General features: G+C 37.6%; 1 protein-coding gene across 3 annotated transcripts in view; it reads right to left on the reverse strand.

The window, feature by feature from the left end:
- The window catches only part of ABHD12 (abhydrolase domain containing 12, lysophospholipase), a 147,365-nt gene that overhangs the window by 56,162 nt on the left and 67,446 nt on the right, over positions 1 to 23,757 (reverse strand). For all 3 annotated transcript variants that reach the window (XM_036750214.1, XM_036750215.1, XM_036750213.1), the window contains one exon: positions 198 to 303. In XM_036750214.1, the coding sequence (XP_036606109.1) occupies positions 198 to 303 (106 nt within the window). The remainder of the gene's footprint in view (positions 1 to 197; positions 304 to 23,757) is intronic.

Here is a 23,757-nt window from a genome sequence, read left to right on the forward strand (position 1 = left end):
TCAAATGAAGAACTGAGGCCCAGAGAGGTTGTGACTTATTCATGATCACACAGGGAATGAATGAATGGCGTGGCTGAGATTTAAACCCAGGTCCTCTTAACTCTGCACCACGCTGCTCCCCAAATCTAATTAAGGGAAAATTCTTGCAGAAAAATTTTAGCACGTCAAACACTGCAGAAATAGAACCTTCCACTTACCAGACTCCAACAGTTACCCCTTCTTCTGGCTGGAGGTAGTAATTGTAGGTGTGATTTAAGCCTTGCTCCTGTGGCTTTTTCAAGTCAATAAAATAGGGAACCCTCACTGTTGAATTAAAGAAAAGATCACATTAGAGTGTAACAGCTGCACACAAATACATACAAGGTGAGACTTTCAAATCATTTTCTTGTTGCATCGCTTCTGTCGTGTCTGACTCTTTACGATCTCATTTGGGGTTTTTCTGGCACAGATAATGGAGTGGTTTGCTATTTTCGCTTCCAGGTTATTTTACAGATGAGGAAACCAAGGTAAACAGAATTAAGTGACTCGTCCAAGGACACACAGCTAGTACATGTCTGAGACTGAATGTGAACTGAAGAAGATGATTCTTCCTGACTTCAGGCGGCACTCTATCCACTGTACCACCTAGCTGCCCTTTCGAATCATGCTTATGACTTTAATTAGCAATGGTACTCTCAGGCAGCCCCCAAAGTCCCCAAATACAAACACAAATTCTCAATCAGTGAACGCTACCACAGAATGAATTAGTTAGATAGTTGTAGATAGCTCGATGAATAATTTGAAAATATGCAAGATATGCACCTGAGAGAAGGCAGTAAATCAAAGTTAATGCTTTGTGAAGCTCCCGCATCTCCCTAGTCCTGAGAAAGCCTTTATTTACCTTCTATCCCATTCATCTCCCTCCTCCACTACAAAGCTAAACCTGTTGAGAAACTTGTCTACACCAGATAGAAGTCCATTTAAGTTCTCCGAGCCTCAGTTTCCTAATCTGTACTTCTTCATCACTCATTTTCCAAGTCCTTATAATCTTTCAGGTCCTTGAAGGGCTTTTGTCCCTACCGATTGACTAACACTGCTCTAGGGTATCTGTGACATCAATCACTGAATCAAGTGGCCTTTGCCCAGGTTTAACAAGCTCCTTGAGGGCGGGGACTGTTTATCTTTGGTCTTTGTATTCCCAGAACCTTGCACAGTACCATATACACACAGTAAGAGCAGAATGAATGCTTGTCGAATTTTTTAACTGATTTGACTTTCCCTGGAACACCTTACATCAAGGACCACTTTCCTCTCTTGGCTTCAGAAACACCACACTTTCTAATTTTCCCACGTTGTATTTCTTAATTTTGTGTCAGTTACATGCCTGGAATAGGTCCTTCGGCAGGAATTGGTGATTTTTAGATTGAAAGACTATGAGAGACATAGTCATAGCTGTTACCGTACCACCTTTTGACAGTCAATACATCACCTCTGGGACAGCCAATAAAGCTAAATATCCAGCATCTGATCCAAGAAGGTTTTAGCGTATATTATGATGTATTCATTATGGGGTTCGTAGAGTGAAGGATGTGGGTAATAAGCCTGTACTACCAAGGCTGTAATCAGGGCCAAGACACTGTTGACAGATCTGCAAATTGATGGATCAGAGACATTTATGTGGAATACATCACTAGAGTGAGGCAGTTTGACAAACTATATTAACAAGGAAAAGGAAGTATATCATTAGTAACTGTTAATGCCTGTACTCTATTGAGAAACAAGAGAATTGTTATTTAAGGTTATAATTTGTTCTTCTCTAAATAATATTTGGTGGGGTTTTTCATAGATTTAATAGAATTATGTGAAACATCAATGACATTACTTTTTATTAACTACTTTTTAGAAGATAATGATTCACTACTGTTGTGTCCATATTGCCTGAAAACCTGCTAATGGCATACTTCTAAATTACTTTTTAGGCACAACTCAAACATCACTGTGTTTTGCCCATGTTAATATTTCCTCAAACATTTGTAAATGAGGCAACTGAAACCCCGTAATGTAAAATGACTTGCAAGGTTTGAATTCAGTGCTCATGACATTGTACCATACTGTTCTCTGACTCTCTCTTGAGCTCCAGGCCTGTGACTGCCTACAGGAACCTTTCCACTGAATAGCCCATGGACACTGCAATGGCGACATGTCTAAAACCAAGCATGTCATATTTTATCTATATTGCTTCTTGTGTTTTCATTATTTGTATTCATGGCACCGCTATCACACCATCTCTAGTAATTGAAACTCTGGTTTCGTCTCTGATATTTCCCTCTCTCTGACTTACCACATCCAATAAGTAACCCAAACTCTTGATTACTCTATTGCCACAGAGAAAAAAAAATCACTTGGAATCTAACAGTCATAAATATAGAATCTTCTAGCAAACCTATAGAACCTAAGAATATAATTTTTAGGTGCAATCTAACCAATTTTAGTCTTTTTCTTAAGATTTAGAGCTAGAAGGGACCTTAGAGATTATTTAATTTCCTCATTTTACAGAAGGAGAAATTGAGGTTTAGAGGTAGTAATTTGTCCAAAGCCACCTAAGCATCAGAGCCAAGACTCAAACTCAAATCCTGTTCCCACCTGACCATCTGCATGAAGGATGAATTTTTTACCCTAAGGACATCACAGGATCCTGTATTTAGGCCCAGCTGTACCCAGAAGGTGGGTATTCAGGGGAAGAAGACAAAGCCCTCTGTCTGAGGATTTTTCTAGAAAGCAAGTTCAATACAAGTCAAAAATATATGCAAGAAAGACGCCCCCTCTCCCCCCAAAAAAGGCAAATGTGATCTTTGATTGTATTGAGAAAGGTATGGCATCCAGAACAAGCAAGAAGATGGTATCACTGTCCTTGGTCCAGCCCTGTAGACAGTGGCTACAGCATGGTGTTCAGTTCTGGGCATGTTTTTGGAAGAGCAGACACAAGCTGAAGTGTGTACAGAAGAGGATGATGACCAGGATGGTGGGGAGCCTTGAGATGAGGCTATGTATGTGAAAATCAACTAATGGAAGTGGGGATTTTTAGCCTGGAAGAAGAGAAGACTTAACAGGGGACATGGCAGCTGTCTGCCAGTATCTGAAGGGTTGTGAGCCTTGCTTCAGTCCTGAGAGCAAAAATCAGAATAATGGGTAGAGCAATTATAGCAGTCCACAAGTAGAAAGGGCAAGCTGACCTATGAGGTGCTGGGCTTCCCCTGTCATTTGACTTCTTTGTCTATGATATCATAAAGTGAATCTTGTTCAAAAACCAACAATGGACTAGATGGCCCATGAGGTCCCTCCTAACTCAGATTCTGTGACCTCAGATCCAGTACTTTTTCCACTAACACAAATAAGATCTTAATTTTGCATGAAAAAGAGCAGATTCAAGTAATTATTTCTAAATTTCTAAAAAAGAATTTCCATTCTAGGTACTTAATCCATACTAAAGTGGTATACCTGTAACAAATTTACATTAGAACTTGTAAGTCACGTGTAAGAAACTCCAATAGCTTAGAAATCCAGGATAAATGTGTCTACAGAACAGCCATATTAATTTTGTCTTTGACGTGCCTAAACAAAAGCAAGCTATCTCTAACACACTGTTGAAAGTCTGAAGCAATTAGAGCAAAGGGAACAAAAAGACTGGTTTAATTGACTGTGATGGGAATTTTTAAAAATGAACCATATCCCCTGGAAACTTGTTAGATGTACTCTAAAATGTTTCATGAGAGGCTAAGCTCTTAATTGCCTCTGGAGAGATTTCAACAGGGCAATCTGAATGAGGTATAGCTTGGGGAGAAGCCCATTTATAGGATTCCTACAAGATTTCTTTCTGAGAAAAGGTTTAAAAAAAAAGGATAAACAAGTTGTCATGGCATCCCAAGGATAGTGATACTGAATTCTTTTGATTTGCTTGCAGTTTTCCTGTGCGCTGCTTTGTTTACATTGGCTCTTAAGCAGAGATATTTAAAAGTCATCCCCAGATGAATCAAATATACAATTTTGAGAAGTCGTAACAAATAATAACAGTTAACATGCGTGTAAGTGCCTTTTGTGTGCCAGGCACTGCGCTAAGCACTTAACAAATATTATCTCATTTGATCCTCATGACAACCCTAAAAAGTAGGTGCTATTATTGTCCCCATTTTACACATAGGGAAACAAAGGAAAACAGAGGTTAAATAACTTGCCCAGGTTCATAGAGCTAGTAAGTGTCTGAGGCTGAATTTGAACTCATGTCTTCCTGACTCCAAGACTGGCATTATATCCACTGTGCCACCTAGCAAATAATCCTCATCCTCAAGAAGCTTGTAAATTTATAGCTTGTAAATTTGTATAAAATAAATATGAGATTATTCCAAATGACTAAAAATAAGAGACAGGCATAGAAAAACTTTGAGGCGTCTTCCAACATCCAACAAAATACAAAGATAAAAAAAGCTGGAAGTAGTTAATGATGAAAGACTGTGTGTTGACAAGTATAACTAACATACTGTTGTTCAAACTGCGAATTTCTCCAACCATTCTGAGAGGCAATTTCTTATTACGTTAAGAAAAAAAAGTGATTACAATGTATGCCACTTTCAGACCCAAAAAGCCCACTGCTGGGCAGGGCCCTAATCAGTTGATCAATCAATCAGTCACAAAGCTTTTATTAAGCATGTGCTACTTCTCTGGTATGGTGCTATGCACTGGGGATACAAGAAAGGCAAAACCAATCCCTACCCTCAAGGGGTCACCAAGTGGGCCAAAAGACAGAAAGAAATAAAGGCCCTATATTGGAAAAAAAAATAATTAATTGCAGCACTTTTAGTGGCAGCAAAAAAACTGGAAACTAAGTAGTTACTCATTAAATGAGGAATGGCTAAATAAACTGTTACTTGAACATAATACAGTATCATGGTACTTAAGAAATTATGAATATAAAGAGTTCATAAAAGCATGGGAAGATTTATGTGAACTGATGCAAGATGGAGTAAGCAAGATGACGAAAACAACATATACAATGATAACAATGTAGGTGGAAATAACAAAACTGAACACCATGTAATTACATGAAAATGAACCTCCCCATCTTCTTTGTAGAAGCAAATGTGAGTATGGAAAATTGCATATCAGACTTTGATGTACTGCTAGTTCTGCTGAAATTCTTTTCCTTCCACCCTTTTTATTCTTCATTCAAGGGATGGTTCTCCGCAAGGGGGGAGGGCTACACTGGAAAACATAAGTGATGTAAGAATAAGAGAAATAATTTAAAAAATTTTAAGTTGAAAGTTGCATACCACGTTGACGTTGGAGTAGAATTTAAAAAATATAGCCTCTTCCCTTCCTTGCAGACTGGGTGAGGGGGGCTGGGAGTAGAACACTGAACATATTGTCAGACACGTGTTAACTTGTTCTAAGAAATTCTTTTCTCTTTCTTTTATAATGGTCTGCTAAGTAGAGGAGGAGAATATTCAGAAATAAATATGAGGAAACAATAAAAGAATTGAAATAGGTAGAAAAATTATATCTGAATATAACTGATTAAGAGGATTCAAAGTGTTTTGAGTTCAGATATGAGACATAATGATTGGGAGAGAACAAAGGAGGTAAAGCAACAGAGAAAAGAATAAATATGTGGCAAGGAAGATCAGACAGGGATGTGTTTATTCTATCACGGACCCTTAAAAGCAGAAATATCTTTTGAGGGGAAACTCCATTTTTGCAGAATCAAAAGAAATTCAATAATCTGAGTTTCAGTGAAAAGTCTTTTTTTGATACGTCATTTCAAAATACATCAGACTATTTCAGAAATCATGCATTCTTAGACTACCTGAAAACAGATAATCTTCAGAGGCAACTAGGTGCGCAGTGGATAGAAACATTGGGCCTTGAATCAAGAAAAGCTGAGCTCAAATTCAGCCTGTGTGACACTGGACAAGTAATATAGTTTTTTTGTTTTTATTTTTTTCCTAATCCAAGTATAGGCATTTATTGAGATTGATGCTTCTCATGGAGCAGGCTAAGTTCCAAGAGGAACCAGCAAGATTGTTTTTAGAGAAAGCAAAATGGATTTTTATAAGGTAAAGATGCTGATTATGCAATCAAAATATACATTGACTATAGCAATATGATTAATATTAAAAAGGCAGCAGGAGTTTGTTAAGGGATTAGGTAATAAGGGTGAGGGGGGGGGCGCCCTTCTATGGTTCTGTGGATAAACATTCTGTGCTGCCTTCCAAGTGGCCAGCTATTGTGGTCCTGTCTGGGGATAGATGGATGATGTGATTGTGGTTGAGTACAAGAACACACCTGTTCAAATATGTGGAATGGGTCTAGGGGCAGCAGCTGGACAAGCCTGCTGTTTCTGTGAGAACTGTGAGTTCATGGACATACCTGTTGTTCTACTGAGCAGTGAAGCATATATGAAGAAGGTAGGCTATTGAGTGTGTGTGGGGAGGGGGGTGGTGGCTAGGTAGGTGCAGTGGGACAGCTTTTTAGCGCGGCCTATAAAGAAGTTAAAATATTGGGGTCGGGGGCAGCTTTATTAGGACTCCATCATTGCCTTGCAAAAAGCTGGGACCCAAATTCATTTGAAAAAAGGGATAAAGGTCTCTGCTTCTGTAGCTTCGTAAGGCTGAAAAGGGGTATAGAGTTGTCCCTGCCTCAATTGGTCCAGGGAGGGGGATTACAGGGCCCGAGAACAGGTCACATCCAGGGGATGATGTGTGAGTCTGGTATCCACTGTTTGCTGTCAATTATATGTGAATTGGCCTAGACAAGTAATATAGTTTCCTCAACTGCAAAATGACGATAATAATAGTACCTACCTTAGAAAGCTGTTGTGATGATCAAATGAAATAATATTAGTAAAGAGCCTTGTATATAGTAGGTACTTAATAAATGCTTTTTTCCTTCTTTTCCTTATGTGTAAGGTAATCTTTTGACCACAAGGAGTTAAATTTTAAAATGATTTTTAATCCAAATTTTTATATAAGTAATTTGTTTATTTTTAGTTTTCAACATTCACTTCCATAAGATTTTGAGTTTTCTCCCCCTTCTTTTCCTCCCCCCTCCCCAGGACAGTATGCAATCTGATATAGGCTCTATTTACACATTCATATTAGTCATGATGTAAAGACGAATTAAAACTAATGAGAGGAACCCTGAGAAAGAAGAAACAAAACAACAAAAGAAAAGGAGAGCAAATAGTATGCTTCCATCTGCAGTCAGACTCCAAAGATTTTTCCTCTGGATGCGGACAGCATTTTCCATCATGAGACTTTTGGAGTTGTCTTAGATCCTTGCATTGCTGAGAAGAGCCAAGTCTATCACAGTTAGTCATCACACAATATGGCTGTACAATGTTCTTCTGGTTCTGCTCCCCTCACTCAGCATCAATTCATATAAGTCTTTCCAGGTTTTTCTGAAGTCTGCTTGCTCATCATTTCTTATAGCATAGTTGTATTCCATTACATTCATGTAACACAACTTGTTTAGCCATTCTCCAATTAATGGGCATCCCTCCAATTCCCAATTCTTGGACACCACAAAAAGAGCTTCTATAAATATTTTTGTACTTGCAGGACCTTTTCCCCTTTTTATGATCTCTTTGGGATACAGACCTAGAAGTGGTATTGCTGGGTCAAAGGGTATACACAACTTTATAACCCTTTGGGCATAGTTCCAAATTGCTCTCCAGAATGACTGGATCAGTTCACAACTCCACCAACAATGAATTAGTGTTCCCAATTTCCCCACATCTTCTCCAACACTTAGCTTTTTCCTATTTTGCCATGTTAGCCAATCTGATAAGAGTGATATGGTGCCTTAGAGTTGTTTTGATTTGCATTTCTCTAATCAATAGTGATTTAGAGCATTTTTTCTATGACTATAGATAGCTTTAATTTCTTCCTCTGAAAACTGCCTGTTTGTATCCTTTGACCATTTATCAATTAGGGTATGACTTATATTCTTATAAATTTGACTCAGTTCTCTATAGGACTTTATTAGAAATACTGGTTGTAAAAAAAACTCTTTCCCAATTTTCTGCTTCCTTCTTAATCTTGGTTGCATTGGCTTTGTTTGTGCAAAAACTTTTCAACTTAATGTAATCAAAATTATCTATTTTGCATTTCATAATGTTCTCTATCTCTTTTTTGGTCATAAATTCCTCTGTTCTCCATAAATCTGACAGGTAAACTATTCCTTGCTGTCGTAATTTGCTTATAGTATCAGCCTTTATATCTAAATCTCCAATAAAATTTCTCAAGTATCCAAAGTACAATACAATCTATGTGCTTTAATACCATGCACACTAAGACTCTTAATAAATTATAGTTGATGAATGTTCAAATTATCCTAAATACTGTATTGGAAAAGAATTGGCAAAAAAAAAAGTGACTACCACTTTGAGATTCTAAAGCAGAGTCAGAAGTCATCAATGGTCAAAGAAAAAAAAGTTGAATTAAAATTTTTGTAAACATATCCAAACTGCTCAATGAGATTTCTTATCCTTTAAAGGATTAATTTTATGAGGTTTAACAAATTAATCCAAACAAGGCTCTCTAAACCAAAGAATTTTAGGCATGAGAAGCCAAGTTATTTTCAAGTTTTAGCTCCTCTTTGGAGGATCTTTGATTTTGGAATAGATCCAGTCACTGTATCATGAAGACCTACAAAGAAAAATTACTCTAAAGGAAATGGACCAAAGCACAAGGCAAGCAATTCATTAAACCTATTTAACAGCTTCTAGTTGGAATTGAAGGGAGTGAGATGAGCCAGAATGACTCAAAGTCTGGCAGCTGAAAGTCCAAGGGATACAGACAGAGGAACCTATTAAATACAGATTTAGAGAGAGAGACAGAGAGAGAAACCGATTAACCCTTAAAGTTGGCAGTTGTAATTAAGTATGCCTGTATTGGCCACTGAGATCATAGTATTATAGATTTAGACTTGGAAGAGACCTTTGATCATGTATTTAACAAACTTTGATTTTCAGAGTAAGAGCGTGAGATATTATGAATAAAATAAAATACTTCTTCCCATCAAAATACACTAGAACCTTTCCTAATAACTATGGGAGTGGAAGAAAGATGTCCACTTTCTCCACTATTATTTGACATAGATCTAGAAATGTTAGCAGCAGCAATAAGACAAGAGAACAAACTTAAAGGAATAAAGATAGGCAAAGAGGAGCTATACCTATTTCCTGATGACATGACAGCCTATTCGGAAAATCCTAGGAAATCAGCAAAGATACTGAAACAACAGCTTCAGGAAAATTGTAGGCTACAAAAAGAAACCCTCGAAAAATCAATAGCATTTTTATGTAATAACAAAATCCAAGAAGTAAAAACAGAAAGAGAAATACTATTCCAAATAACTACAAAATGTATAAAATATTTGGGGACTGATCTATCAAAGCACACAAAAAACTTGTATAGAATCAATTACAAAATACAAAGAAATAAAGACCTTAAATAGCTGGAGGAATATTCGGTGCTCCTAGCAAAGCTGCACCAATATAATAAAAATAACAATTTCCAAAGTTAATTTACACTTTTAATGCTACATCAATCAAATTACCAAAAGGCTGCTTTACAGAACTTGAAAAAATAATTACAAGATTCATTTTTTAAAAAGATCAAGAATATAAAGGGAAATAATGAAAAGAACTAGGGATGAAAGGTGAATGGCACTTCCAGACCTCAAACTATATTATAAAGCAGCAGGTTTTTGTTGTTGTTGTCTTGGTTTGGTTTTTTGGAGGGAAGCAATTGGGGTTTAAGTGACTTGCCCAGAGTCACACAGTTAGTAAGTGTCTGAGGCTGGATTTTGAAATCAAGTCCTCCTGACTCTAGGGTAGATGATCTATCTACTTCACCGCATAGCTGTTCCTAAAGCAGCAGTTATCAAAACCATCTGGTATTGGTTAAAAAACAGAGAGGAACAAAATTACCATATTTCCCCATGTATAAGCCATACCCCTTTTTGAAAAATTTGGGGTCTAAAAACTGGGTGCATCTTACACAGTGCTTGTAATTTTTTTACTTGCATTTCCTGCATTTTCTGAACTGGTTGTCTTTGCGCTCATTGTTTCACATTTGTTACCGGTATATCAGGTTATGTTTTGCCACGTTCTGCCCAGAAATGGCTCAGAAAAGATTTTCGTACAGTGCTAATTCAAGTTAAAATTAATTCAGTTTGCAAAAGTGAATAGAAATCATGCTGCTGAACGTAAGTTTGGTCCTCCTCCAACTGAGAAAACAATCCGAGACTGGCTACAGGAAGAAGAAACCCTACTGAAAATGCCACAGCAGAAGAAGGCCATGAGAGGCAAGTCAGCAAAATGGCCTGATTTAGAGAGGGAACTGAAGATATGAATTGAAGAGCAAAGGGCAATTGGAATTACTATGTCCACAAAGACGGTTCAGCATGAGACAAGAAGAATTGCTGATGAAAAAGAAGTTACTGATTTGAAGGAGGACACAATTGGTGCTTCAGGTTCATGAAATGGAATGGACTAAGCATGCGTACACACACCAGACTTGCCCAAAAGATGCCTGAAAGCTATGAGCAGATGAATAAAACCTGAATTCAATAACTTTTTTTCAAATTTCAGGCCCCAAGATTAAGGTGCATCTTATACATAGGGAAATGCGGTAATGGAACAGACTAGACAAAGGAGAATCAAGAAAAAAAAAAAAACGAACTCCATAACCCAGTGTTTGATAAAGCAGAAAATATAAATAACCTTGGGGGAAAAAATCTTTATTTGGTAAAAACTGCTTGGAAAACTGAAAAGCAGTCGGGTAGAAATTAGGCTTAGACCATCATTTCCATAATATATTCTAAGTGAATTCATGATCTTAATATTAATGATCAGATTATACAAACATTTTAAGAGAAGTAGATCATATACCTTTTTACACCTATGGGTAGGAGATGTATTATTAACTAAACAAGAGGTGCAATTACAATAGATAAAATAGATGGCTTGAATTACGTGAAAATGAAAAGCTTCTTCACAGACAAAATTGATGCACCTAGGATAAGAAGGAAATGGGTTGAATGGTGAAAAAAATTTCTCTATAAGGGTTTGGTATCCAAGATACATAAATGATTAATAAGTAGGACTAATAGCCATTTCCCAATAGATAAATGGTTAAAAGAATATGAACAAATTGTTCCCAAAAGAAAAGCTACAAAGTATTTACAACATGAAAGAATGTTTCAAATCACTATAGGAAGAGAGAAATGCAAATCGAAACAACACTAAGGTTTTACCTCATTCCCTGCAAATTGGCAAAGATGACAAAAATGGCATAAAGGATGATATCTTAAGTAAATTGGGGGAGCATGAAAAATATAGTAATCAGATCTATGGATAAGGGAAGAATTTATGACCAAACAAGAGATGGACAGGATCATGGGAAGTAAAATAGACAGTTTTGATTATAAGAAATAAAAAGCTTTTTCACAAACAAGACTAATTTAGCCAAGATTGGAAGGCAAAAAGGAAACTAGGGGAAACATTTTCAACAAGTTTCTCTGATAAAGGCCTCATTTCCCAAATATGTAGGAAACTAGCCAAATTTATAAAACTAAATGGTCAAAGGATATGAAGTTTTCCAAAGAAAAAAAATCAAAGCTATCAATAGTCATATAAAAAAATATTCTGAATGACTAGAGAAATGTAAATTAAAGCCATCTCTTGAGATACCACCTCACACCTATCAGATTAGCTAACATAGAAGAAAAGGAAAATGACAAAAGCTGGAGGGGATGTGGAAAAATTCAGACTCTAATGTATCGTTGATGGAGGTGTAAACTACTCCAACCATTCTGGAGAACAATTTATAACTGCAACCAAAGAGCTATAAACTGTGCATATCTTTTGGCCCAGAAATATCACTACTAGGTCTATATCCCAAGGATAGCAAGAGAGAGGGAAAAGGACTTATTTATACATAAATATTTATAGCAGCTCTTTTTGTGGTGGCAAAGAATTGGAAATTGAAGGGATGCCCATCAATTGGGCAACAGTTGAAGAAGTTGTAGCATATGACTGTGATGGAATAATATTGAGCTATAAATATTGACAATCAGGATGATTTCAGAAAAACCTGGGAAGACTTACATGAACTCATGCAAAGTGAAATGAACAGAACCAGGAAAACATTGCACACAGTAACAGCAACATCATGTGATGATGAACTGTCAATGACTTAGTTATTCTGATCAATACAATGATCCAAGACAATTCTAAAGGACTCATGAAGAAAAATACTATTCTCTGGAGAGAGAAAAGATGAACTGAGTGCAGATTGAATGAAACACTGTCTTTACACCTAAATTATTTTTCTTATTTGTGTTTTAAACAATATGGGTGAATGCAGATTTTCCCCCCTTTATTTTTCTTCAGGATCTTTTTATCTGTGCCTTCTTTTGCAACATGACTAATACAGAAATATTTTTTGTATGACTTTACATGTATAATCAATATTAAATTGCTTGCCTTCTTAAGGAGGGAAAAGGAACAAGAAGGAGAAAATAACTCGGAACTCAATTTTTTAAATGATTGTTAAAACAATTTTTACATGTAAATGGGAAACATTTAATGAAATAAACAAAATATATTTAAATGTTATTTGTCATATGGGATGCCTCTCTGGGAGGGGGAGAGGGAGGAGGAAGGATACTAGGGATAATCATGATGATGTAATAAACAGAAGACATCAGTAAATATGTAATAAAAATACGGAAAGTGCGCAAAATAAAATACTTCAAGTGATGTGCAAAAAATATTTTCTACCAAAACACAATCATTCTATTTTTAATTTCAGTAACTAAAGGTTCTCCAAAGGACCAAGAAACTATAATTTGGTACCCAAAACTGGACTTTCCACTATTTCTTTATTTAAAAATGTGATTGAAAATTTTTCTCCCTACTAGCAGATTTGCCATTGTTGAAATATATACAATCGATGACAAAGGTTACTGGATAAAGAAGCCTATTATTAGTTGAGAAAATTGGGATGCAAAAGATTAAATGACTTGCCCAAATTATACAAGTAGTAAGTTTCATAGAGATTGAATCCCCAGTCCTCATTTACAAATCAAGAATTCTTTTCTACCTCACCATGTTGCCTTTCAAAATAATCTTAGCATATAAAGTACAAAAAAATCTAGGGGATAACAATCAGAGGGGCAGAATCTCTCTTTTTCCTTTGCACAAAAATGTTTTATTATAAATTTTATATTGAATAAATACAACTGATGATACTTGCTTTACATTTATTTTTTTTCTTTTACATTTACTTTTTAATTAACATTTTTTCCATGAAATACTATTACTTTTCAGTCACTGCCTCTAAGTCTCAATCATGACTTTTTATCTGTTAATTTTCATCTACTTGTCCTTTTACTTGGTAGTTGTATGTATGTATGTATTCTATTCTAGATCTGCATTTTTTACTTTTAATTATTTCATAAAGGACTTCTCTGAATTCTATATATTTCTCCTACTTTTCATTCTTCATTGTATCATATCCACCTATACTAATATACTGCAATTTAACTATTTCCCTACTGTTGCTTCTAGTTTTTTGTGATTATAAATAATATTAATAAAAGCTTTGAACAGATAGTCTTTCTTTTTGGGAGGGGGGTGGAAGCAGTCAGTTGTTAAGTGACTTGCCCAAGGTCACCCAGCTAGTAAATGCCTGAGGTTGGATTTGAACTCTGGAACTCTTGACTCTGGGGCCTGTGCACTATCCACCTAGTTGCCCCTAAACAGATAAGTCTTTTTGTGTATATGAGTGTTTGTTTTTGATAAATCAGAGTATATTCCCAATAGTGGAATTATTGGGTCAAAAGTCAGGATTTCTGTTACTTTTATTGCATACTGCCTATCAGTTCTCCTATAAAATACAATAATCAGCAATGAGAGTGCCTGACTCTCCACAACTAGCTTTATTGCTAGATTTTGTCAATTTGATGGATTAGGTGTTTAAATTTTCATCTCTCGTTATTAGTGAGGTAGATCATCTTTCTAAGTAGTTATTCAAAATTGTTTCCTTTCCACTATCTGTTCATATCCTCTGACCATTTATTGGCTTCTGAATTCTAACCTTGAAAAAGTTATCTGTCCCTGAAAAAAAGAATCTTACTAAATTAATCTCAGAAGTAAGGCAAAATGGTATAAGTTAAAGGGCATTAGATCTGAAGTGAGAGCATCTTTTTATGAATCTCAGTTCTATAACCAACAACTTGTATGACCTTGGGTAAATCACTTCTCTAAAAATGATAGTGTTGGCCTAGATCAGGAGTTCTTAACTTAGGGGTCTGTACACCTATTTTTTAGTATTTGATAGCTCTTTCAATACAGGATGCCCCTGAAAAAATGAGGCCATCCTCCCAGCCTTTAATGGCTGAATGAAGGATGGACTGGAGTAGGGAGAGACTGAGGCAAGGTGACTCACCAGCTGCCTATTGGAATAATCCAGGCATGAGGTGATGAGGGCCTGTACAAGATTGGTGGCAGTGACAGAGGAGAGAAGGGAACATATTTGGAAGATGTTACAAAGGTGAAATCAACAGGCCTTGGCAACAACTTGGATATGGGGATTGAGAGACAGTGAGGAGTTTAGGATGATTCCTACGCTGTGAGCCTGAGGGCCTGGGAGGATGCTCTCATTTTTTTTCCGTAAAATATGAGGCAAGGTTCTCAGCTGAGGGGGAAGAGGAGGGAGGGAGAGCCATAGGAGTTTTGAAAAGGAATGAAAAAGGTTTGGAAGAGCCACTGTGGAAAGCGGGATAGCAAGCTGATAAGGGAGTATGTATAGTAGCATTGCCTAGCAGCAGTGAGGGCCCAGTTGAGGTTATAGAACATAAATCTTTAGTGTATCTAGGCAGAATGGCCGGGTGATTTTCTACAATTTCATTCTGCAGCACATGTGTGGGAGCAAAGACAACAAATGGTAGGAATGATCCCAGGATAAAGCCTGGCTAGGCATAATAAGTGACATGATAAGTGGACCAGGAAACTCAAGAAACTCAAGACAGCGTAGAACTGAACGAGTTAGATCCTTAGAGAAATCCCCAGTTTCCTTCAAGTCTTAGCTTCAACATCATCTTCTATGAGGCCTTTACTGATCCCTAGCTGCTATTCTTCCCTCCAAAAAAAAATTACCTTGTATTTATTTTGTATGGACTAAAATGTTAACGTGTTTTCCTCCCAATAGAATGGAAACTTCTTGAGCACAGGGACTGTTTCATTTTTATATGTGAGATTGCCAAAGGACAAGAGGCAGGCCAATTTGATAGAAAGGATCATGTGAATCAGTCAGCAAATATTCATTAAGCACCTTGTATAAGCAAGGCACTGTATTAGGTGCTAGCTATTACAAAGACAAAAATCAAAGATTTTTCAATGGACTTATATTCTACCAAAATAAAAACATGTATATACATATAAGTTCATACAAAGTACGTATATACTAAATACAAAATTATTTAGGGGCAGAAGGTTGGTAAAGTTTCCAAGAAGAAGCTGATATTGAAGCAAGGCTTTGAAGGGAGTTAGGAATTCTAAGAGGTTCTCCATGCATGGAGAACAGCTTTTAGAAAAAGTATGGAGATGAGAGATGGAATGTGGTACACAAAGAATGGCAAGCAACCAAGTCTGGCTAGAAAGGAAAACTGGAACCAGATTGTGAAGGCCTTTAAATGTCAAACTGAACAGTTTATACCTTAACTTAAGGGCAACAGAGAGCCACAAAAGATTCTTGAGCTAGGGAGGGACATGATCAGATTTGTGCTTTGGGGGAAATTATTTTGACAGCTATATAGTACATGGAACAATCAGGAGACTCCTGTAACAGTCTAGGCAAGAGGCGATAAGGGTTATCTCTCTGTCTCTCTCAGGTTAGTTTGTTCATCTCTAAAATGAAGGACCTGGATTTGATGACTTTTCAGGTCCCTTTCCCCTTCAAATATACAAGGTGGCAGTCAATTCTAAGGGACTGTTAGAAGTATACAAACTGATAGCCACAAACAGTACGGAACGGATTTCATAATGCTTAATATGGTAAACAGGCGATTTCTGCAATGAAAAGCCAGTGAAATGTCGTATTTTCTTTCTCTCACCCTTTATACTTTATCCATGCATACACTTATAGCCAATCCCAGCAGGCCAGAGGACAAATGCATACTGTTACTTCTGCAGTCAACTGGGGCATGCTGGAGAGCTGCCAGCCCAGCCCAATTGAGACAGGTATGGGAATTGGGTCAAAGGCAGGTATTTTAACACTATGTGGCTAACTCAAGAATTTCTGGCACTGCCAAGGAAATAAAACCTCCATATCATGGGGGAATAAGCACAGAGTTTAACTGATAAGCCTCCTACAACTGATTTTTAAAAGAGATTTCAGCCTCAAACTTGTTTATTTTACAACCCAAGTACAAAAAAATGCTTCTCATGTTTGGAGGGCCTTGCCAATGGATTGTAAATGGGCAATCCCTTAGAAAATAACCTGGACAAGACAAACTGGCTGTAGCCACAGGAAGAGGAACAGTTTCCCAAAAGGACATCCAGGAATTTTATGAAGAACATTCTATATATGTAAAGCTAGGGAAGAAACATGACATAATAATAGCATCAACCTCACATTGATACATAGTACTTGAAGGGTTTTGAAATTAACTTCGATATGTGAGTGTAATAGAAGATCACTGAGCTGTAAGAAAGACAAATAACAAAGAATTCAGAGAAATATGGGAAGACTTGCATAAACTGATGCAAAGTGACTGGAAAGATGATGCTCTTCTCAATAGGAATAGGGAAGTTTGGAGAAAGGATTGGCTTTAGAGGGAAAGATATAAGTTCTGTTTCAGACATGTTAAGTTTGAGATGCACGTGCAGAAAAATTGGGACCTTAATTCATTGAGTTTCTGTGAGCTAATCCAACCACTCTGGAGAGAGATTTGGAATTATGCCCAAAGAGTTATTAAACTGCCTATACCCTTTGACCCAGCAATACCACTATCAGGACAATTTCCCAAGACAATTAGGGAAAATGGAAAAGAACCTACACGTTCTAAAATATTTATAGCAGCCCTCTTTGTAGTGGCAAAGAAATAGAAATCGCAGGGATGCCTGTCAATTGGGGAATGGCTAAACAAATTGTGGCATATGTTCATGATAGAATATTACTCTCCTATAAGAAATGACAAGCTCAATGATTTTAGAAAAGCATGGAGAGATCTCCATGAAATAATGAAGAGTGAAATGAGCAGAACAAGAGAACATTCAATACAGTAACAGCAATATTGTTTTAAAAATAACTTTGAGCAACCAAGCCTCAAAGATCCTATAAAGAAAGATACTGTTTGAATACAGAAAGGACTATTCCTGTGGTGTAGGAAATGAGTGGTTTGACATAGAAAAACACAGAAAGACTTGGACTTATGAAGGCAGATGCTATCCACCTCAAGGAAACATGATAGGAAGAAATAAGCATAGTATGGTCTTACATATATATGTATGTGTGTATATATGCATATATATGTGTATTGATAACTATGTTTATGTATATATGTTCAAACTTAATTGTAATTGTAGCCTTCTTTAGGGTGGGGAAGAGGGAGGGGGGAAAAGTAAAGTAAAACGTACACAGAGAACAAAAGAAAACCAACAAGGAAACAAAGAAAAGCTTTGAAAACAATATGCAGTATTTATTATATAAGTTTTCTTGAAATGGAAGTTTATTATTTTATATTGAGTCGTCTCTTATGGTCTGCTGTGTACATGGCAATGGTTTTTCTTCTCTTTTCTCATTTTGTATTTAAGTATAAAATTTTTTAAAATTACAAAAACAAAAAGTTTGAGACACATGGTGGGGTATTTAGTGGTGATGTCCAAGAGGCAATTAACTGGAGACATGGGCCTGGAGTTCATGAGCGAGATTAGGGCTGGGTATATTGGTCTGGAAACCATCAGCACAGAGACAACTGAGCCCAAGTGAATTGATGGGATCGTTGAGAAAGTGTAGAGCTGCCTTGAGGTACATTTCTACATAAGAGAGAAGTCAAGAAGACTGAGAAGAATCAGCCAGATAAGAGGAGAAGCAGCAGGAAAGTTTTGTGTCTCAAAATCTGAGGATAGAGAAAATACCCCCAGGAGAGGGAAGGGGTATTTAGTTAACATTGTCAAAAGTTGCAGAGATCAGAAAGAATGAGGGCTGAGAAAATACTGGATTTAGCAATTGAGCATCATTGGTGATTTTGGAGTGGGCAGTTTCAGTTTAGCAGAAGAGTTGAAAACCAGAGTGCTAGGAGTTCAGATATGTAGAAGAAAGCAGATGGATGAAAGAGTATAGATACCTTTCTTGAGAGTTTGTGAAAGGGAGGAGATCTAAGGGATAGCTTCATATTTTTATCAGATGTTCTTGCTAATTAGGCCTAGGTCATGAGATGCTAGAGTGGGAGGAGGATTGGCCACAAACCTTTTACCACCCACATGCCATTCCTTCTCCCCTTCATCTGCAATCAGGCAACATGCAATGCATCTGCTAAATTGGGGGTGGGGAGCAGGGAAGGAAAGGCCAGGCCCCTCCAGGGATGTTATGAAAACAGTTGGGGAATTGTGGCAGAGGTCGATATAATTCAGTCTTGCAGCTCATCCTTTGGGTAACGGCAGGGGTGGCATTGATTTAGGTGCTTCAATCCTGGTCCTCACTTCTTCTCAGACCTCTCTTCTGATAGCTGGGACTGGATTACTTGGGCCTAATTAGCAGCAGGTCAGCCTGAAAAAAATCCTTAGAGGGACTCAACCCCTATAGAACATGACTGGGTTGGAGATATCCAAGATGTTGGATGCAGGAAGGGCAGTACCTGACTCTAATTTTCCCAGACTCTGAAAGGTACAAATTAACTCCCCCACCCCGAGAGAGAGAGAGAGAGAGAGAGAGAGAGAGAGAGAGAGAGAGAGAGTGCGCGTGCGTGTGTATGAACAAGGAGGCAGGAGTGAGGGGCAGTCTTGTCCCTGTAACAATCACATCACCCTCTCTTCTGTGGATTTGCAGTCACACTACTTTCCCCCCATTCCAGCAGGGCCAATTTGGGGCCCTCTTGTTTCCACATCGCCCTCATTATATCATTATAGCTCTGGACTAAAACACAGAATCACAGATGTAGAGGTGGAAGGTCCCTCAGGGGTCATTTCCTCCAGTCCCCTCATTTTACAGATGCAGTGACATCCAAGATCCCTTCCAACTCTATGCTCCTATTTCACTGGTAGCTAAGGAAGGCTACACCAGGAAAGGGAAAAGATTTGTCCTTCATCAGAATAAGTGTCTATGAAGCAATAATAAACAGACATGGAAATAAAGACTCTTTTCTGACTAAGACTCAAGAAAGTGATGATTTCAGGAAGCAGCCTGCTGACCCAAGAATACAAACAGCAGCCAACAGACATAGATCTAGGCCAAAGGGAAAGTGGTTTCTGATAGGAACTCAAATTCCAGTACTGCAAATATCTATCAGGTTTTCACAAATTGATTCATTCTTTGGATTTGGAGGTGGATACAGAAGGAGAAACTGCTGTTTTAAAAGTAATAGTTGTGTCCTTTTTACAAAGCCAAGTAATCTGCTTATTGAATGTGTGTTTTCTCATTATCTTAAAGCAGGTTATACCTGTATTACCTCAGTCCCTCAAGTATCTGTAATTTCATCCTTATGGGTACACATCTCTCACCCATACAAATGACAACCCCTCCACACCTTAATAGAACATTTCAGGAGCGGTTATGACCAAAGAATTAAATCATCAGCTGGGTCACTCTCTTTCTAGTGATGTGCTTCTCTGGGTATAGCTAAGCTGATCCTTTATGCTCTCTGGCATGGTCTGTGAGCAAATCCAGAGTTCCTCCCCTCCATGTCCCAGAGGGCACCAGAGCATGAATTTACTAGAGGACATCTGTACTGTTTATTTTTTCCCCCTTAAGCATTTAACTTCAAAAAAGATTTGTGCATTTCTAGTACCTAGTCCAATACTCTATGCTCAGTAGATACTTAATAAAGGTCTACTAAATTAACACAAGAATTCCTTAGGTTTTGGTACCAAAAAGTTGGGTTACTTTCATAATGACCTTGAAAGACATAACCTTCAAACCAGCTCTTTAGGAACACATCTAATTAATACAATGAAGTACATATATATTCAGACATGCTACTGTAGATTTCATCACCAATTAATGCAGAAGGCAAAAATGTCAAGTGATTGCAAGACAGAATGGATAACTAGGCTTAATTCCTACCCAGCAATTTCCCCAGATGAGACAGTGGTTTGAAATTACATTGACAAGTCAAAAATTTGATGAAACATTACCCTTAGCTAGCAAAGCAAGTCAAACAAAGATTCAGAGCAAAATACTGCAGCCATCTATGCCATAAGGCAACCACCTATAATTTTATCACTTATAGGCAGGAATATGACAAACAAAAGGAAATTAGAAAATCAACACACCTCACAAGATAGGGCCTTGTTTTGTACTCAACAAGACTGTGGAATGAAGGGCCTTGGGGCACAGAAAGCAAGGACCATTTATCAGATCAGATCAGGCTACATCACTACAGGAGGTAGAAGGCACCAGGAAATTCGGGGGATGAGAACTGACCAGGGCAGAAGCAAGGCCAGCCTTTAAGCAAAGGAAGAGAAGAAAAACAACCTGTGTATAGAAGTGACAAAGTTAAAAGTTGAGAACAAAATCTGTGGCCCAAATATGAAACAGATACGAATACACATGCTTGCATATGTGTGTGTGTGCATACGGGTATATGTCTGGGGAGGAAGAGGGAAAAGAGAGCAAATGAGCCAGCCCAGAGCCATTCTCGACTTGGAGTCAGGAAGACTTGAGTTCAAATTCCACTTAGACTCTCACTAAATAAATGACCCTGGCCAAGTTATAATCTCTGTTTGCCCCAGTTTCCTCATCCATAAAATGGGGATAATAGCCCCTACCTCCCAAGGTTGTTGTGAGGATAAAATGATGTGATATTTGCAAAATGCTTTGCAAATCTTAAAGTGCTACATAAATACTAGCTTTAAAAGCATGTGAATTGGTAACTAAGTCCTATTGATTGGGGGGGCAACACAGCACAGTGGAAAGGTTTGCAGCCAAAAGACCTCGATTTAAATCCCAGCTCCAATTCTTGAGTGAATATGGTCAAGCTGCTTAGCCTCTCTGGGCCTCTGTTTCCTTACCCGTATAATGGGGAGGAGGGGTAGATAAAACATAAGATCCTTTCCAACTCTAAAGCTATGATCCTTTATCTCACATATGTCCCATTCTATATACATCCCAGTTCAGGCTCTCACCAGGTCTACAGCCACAGTCCCTTAACTAGTTTCCCCACCTCCAATCATATACTCGTAATTTTATAACATTCCAAATGCACCTTTCTGACGTCACTCCCCTCCTAAAAAAACCTTCGAGAGTTCCCTCAAAGCCTACAAAAGAAAGTACAATCTCCTTCCCCTAGTAGGCATTAGGCCAGTGGTGTCAAACTCGAATAGAAACAGGGGTGCCTAATCTATACATAGCCCTGTGGGCTGCATACCTAGTTTTCAAAGGTGATAATCTACATTTTATTGTATTTTGACTTATTTTGCTAAATATTTCCCAATCACAGTTTAACTGGTTCAGGCTGCACTTGGGAGTGTTGTGGACCACATATTTGACACCTCCAGTATAGGTGATCAATAATTGTTTATTTTATTTTAATCTTTTGGGGTGTGTGTGGGGGGTAGGGGAGTGATTGGGTATACCTCAATGGAAAGTGTACTGGTTCTGAAATAGGAAAACTTGGGTTCTAATCCCAAGACTGCTGCTCCTACTACCTGAGGATAGGATAAATCGCCTTACCTTTTTGAGGCTATTTCCTCATCTGTAAAAAGAGAAGGAACTAGTCTAGATAATCCCTAAGATCTCTTCCAGCATTAAGTCTATGAACCTATAAAATTCGATGGTCTAGGAGGGAAAAAAATGGAAAAATCCAGGAAAAAAACTTTTGTAGTTTTCCCTGAGAAATTAGAAAACTTTTAAATCATGGTTTGGGTTTTTTTTTAATAATGAATAAAATGATAAGATAAAGTGCCCAGTAAACTATTGCTCCTCAGCCCTTACATCATACAAATTATTTCAAAAAAGTCAACATTGGGAAAAACTTTTTTTTATGTAAAACCATTTATGACACTACACCACTAAAATTTCCATACTCTGAGAACAAAGCAGAGGAAAAGCTGTCAAGTGCAAGAACAATATTAGTGTGTGATAACTGGGACACTGATGTACTACTGGTACACTGATCCAACCATTTCCAGACAGCAATTTGGAGCTATGCCCAAAGGGCAACCAAACTGTGCCTACCTTTTGATCCAGCAATACCACTCACTACTAAGATATGTATCCCAAAGAGAACATAGAAAAGGGTAAAAGATTTACAAGTGCAAAAATATTTATAGCAGCCCTTTTCATGGTGGCAAAATACTGGAAACTAAGGAATGGCTGAGCAAGCTGTGATATTTGAATGTAATGGAATATTATTGTGCAATAAGAAATGAAGAAGAAGATTTCAGAAAATCCTGGAAAGATTTGTACAAACTGATGGATGCAAAGTAAAATGAGCAGAACTGGGAAAACATTGTACTCAATATCAGCAACATTGTGTGATAATCAACTGTGAGTGACTCAGCTCCTCTCAGCAACACAATGATCCAAGGCAAGTACAAAGGACTCGTGAAGGAAAATGTTATCCATGTTCAAATAAAGAACTGATAGACTCCGAATGCAGATTGAAGCACATTTTTTTCACTTTATTTTTTTACATGTTTCTTCTTATCCAACTGTGACTAATGTGGACATCTTTTTACATGACAGCACATGTATAAATTATATCAAACTGCCTATCATTTTCAGAAGAGGGGAGGGAAAGAGAAAAATCTGGAACTCACAAATCTTGTAAAAATGAATGATAAAAGCTTTCTTGATTTGTAATTGGGGAAAGAAATAAAATACTATTAAAAAAAAAAGAATATTACTTTCTTCCTCCAGGGACACTGCTATTTCTATAAGAGAAGAAAAGAGACTGCCATACCTTCTATGCCTCGATCAACAACCAAGTATTCTAAAAGTCTTTACCATATTCTAAGCACCTGGCATATAAGAACAAAAGCAAAATAGCCCCTGCCCTCAAGAAGTGTCCAATCTATCTGAAGGAGGCAAAAGAGATATACTAGACTTTGAGGCGAAAGGCCAAGAATCTGGGTAGATCAGAAAAAGCCTCCTATAGGAGGGGGGGGGTCCAAGATAAACTCTGAGCTATGCATGAGGAATAGTAAGAAGTCCAGTCTGGCTGGACCACTGTGTACTTTCAGGGGGGCAATGGAAAATGAGGTTGGAAAGAGAGGTTGGGGTCTAGTCATACAGGATTTTGGATACCAAAGATGAGTTTACATTTGATCCTAAAAGTAATATGTAGCCACTACAACTTGAGTAGGGCCATAACACGGTCAGACTTCCACTTGAAAATCACCTTGGCAACTATGTGGAGTGAAGAGAGAGCCTCCTGCTGTCTTTTGATCTAGAGGTCTGCAGGGAAGTTTCTATCCCCCTGAACAAGCTCCAAAGGACAGATTATAGAAAGACTTTTTGATAGTAATATCTATTTATTCCAAAAGAGATTAGAAAT

Source organism: Trichosurus vulpecula, chromosome 3, assembly GCF_011100635.1.
Source record: "Trichosurus vulpecula isolate mTriVul1 chromosome 3, mTriVul1.pri, whole genome shotgun sequence".
In the NCBI taxonomy this organism is placed as follows: domain Eukaryota; kingdom Metazoa; phylum Chordata; class Mammalia; order Diprotodontia; family Phalangeridae; genus Trichosurus; species Trichosurus vulpecula.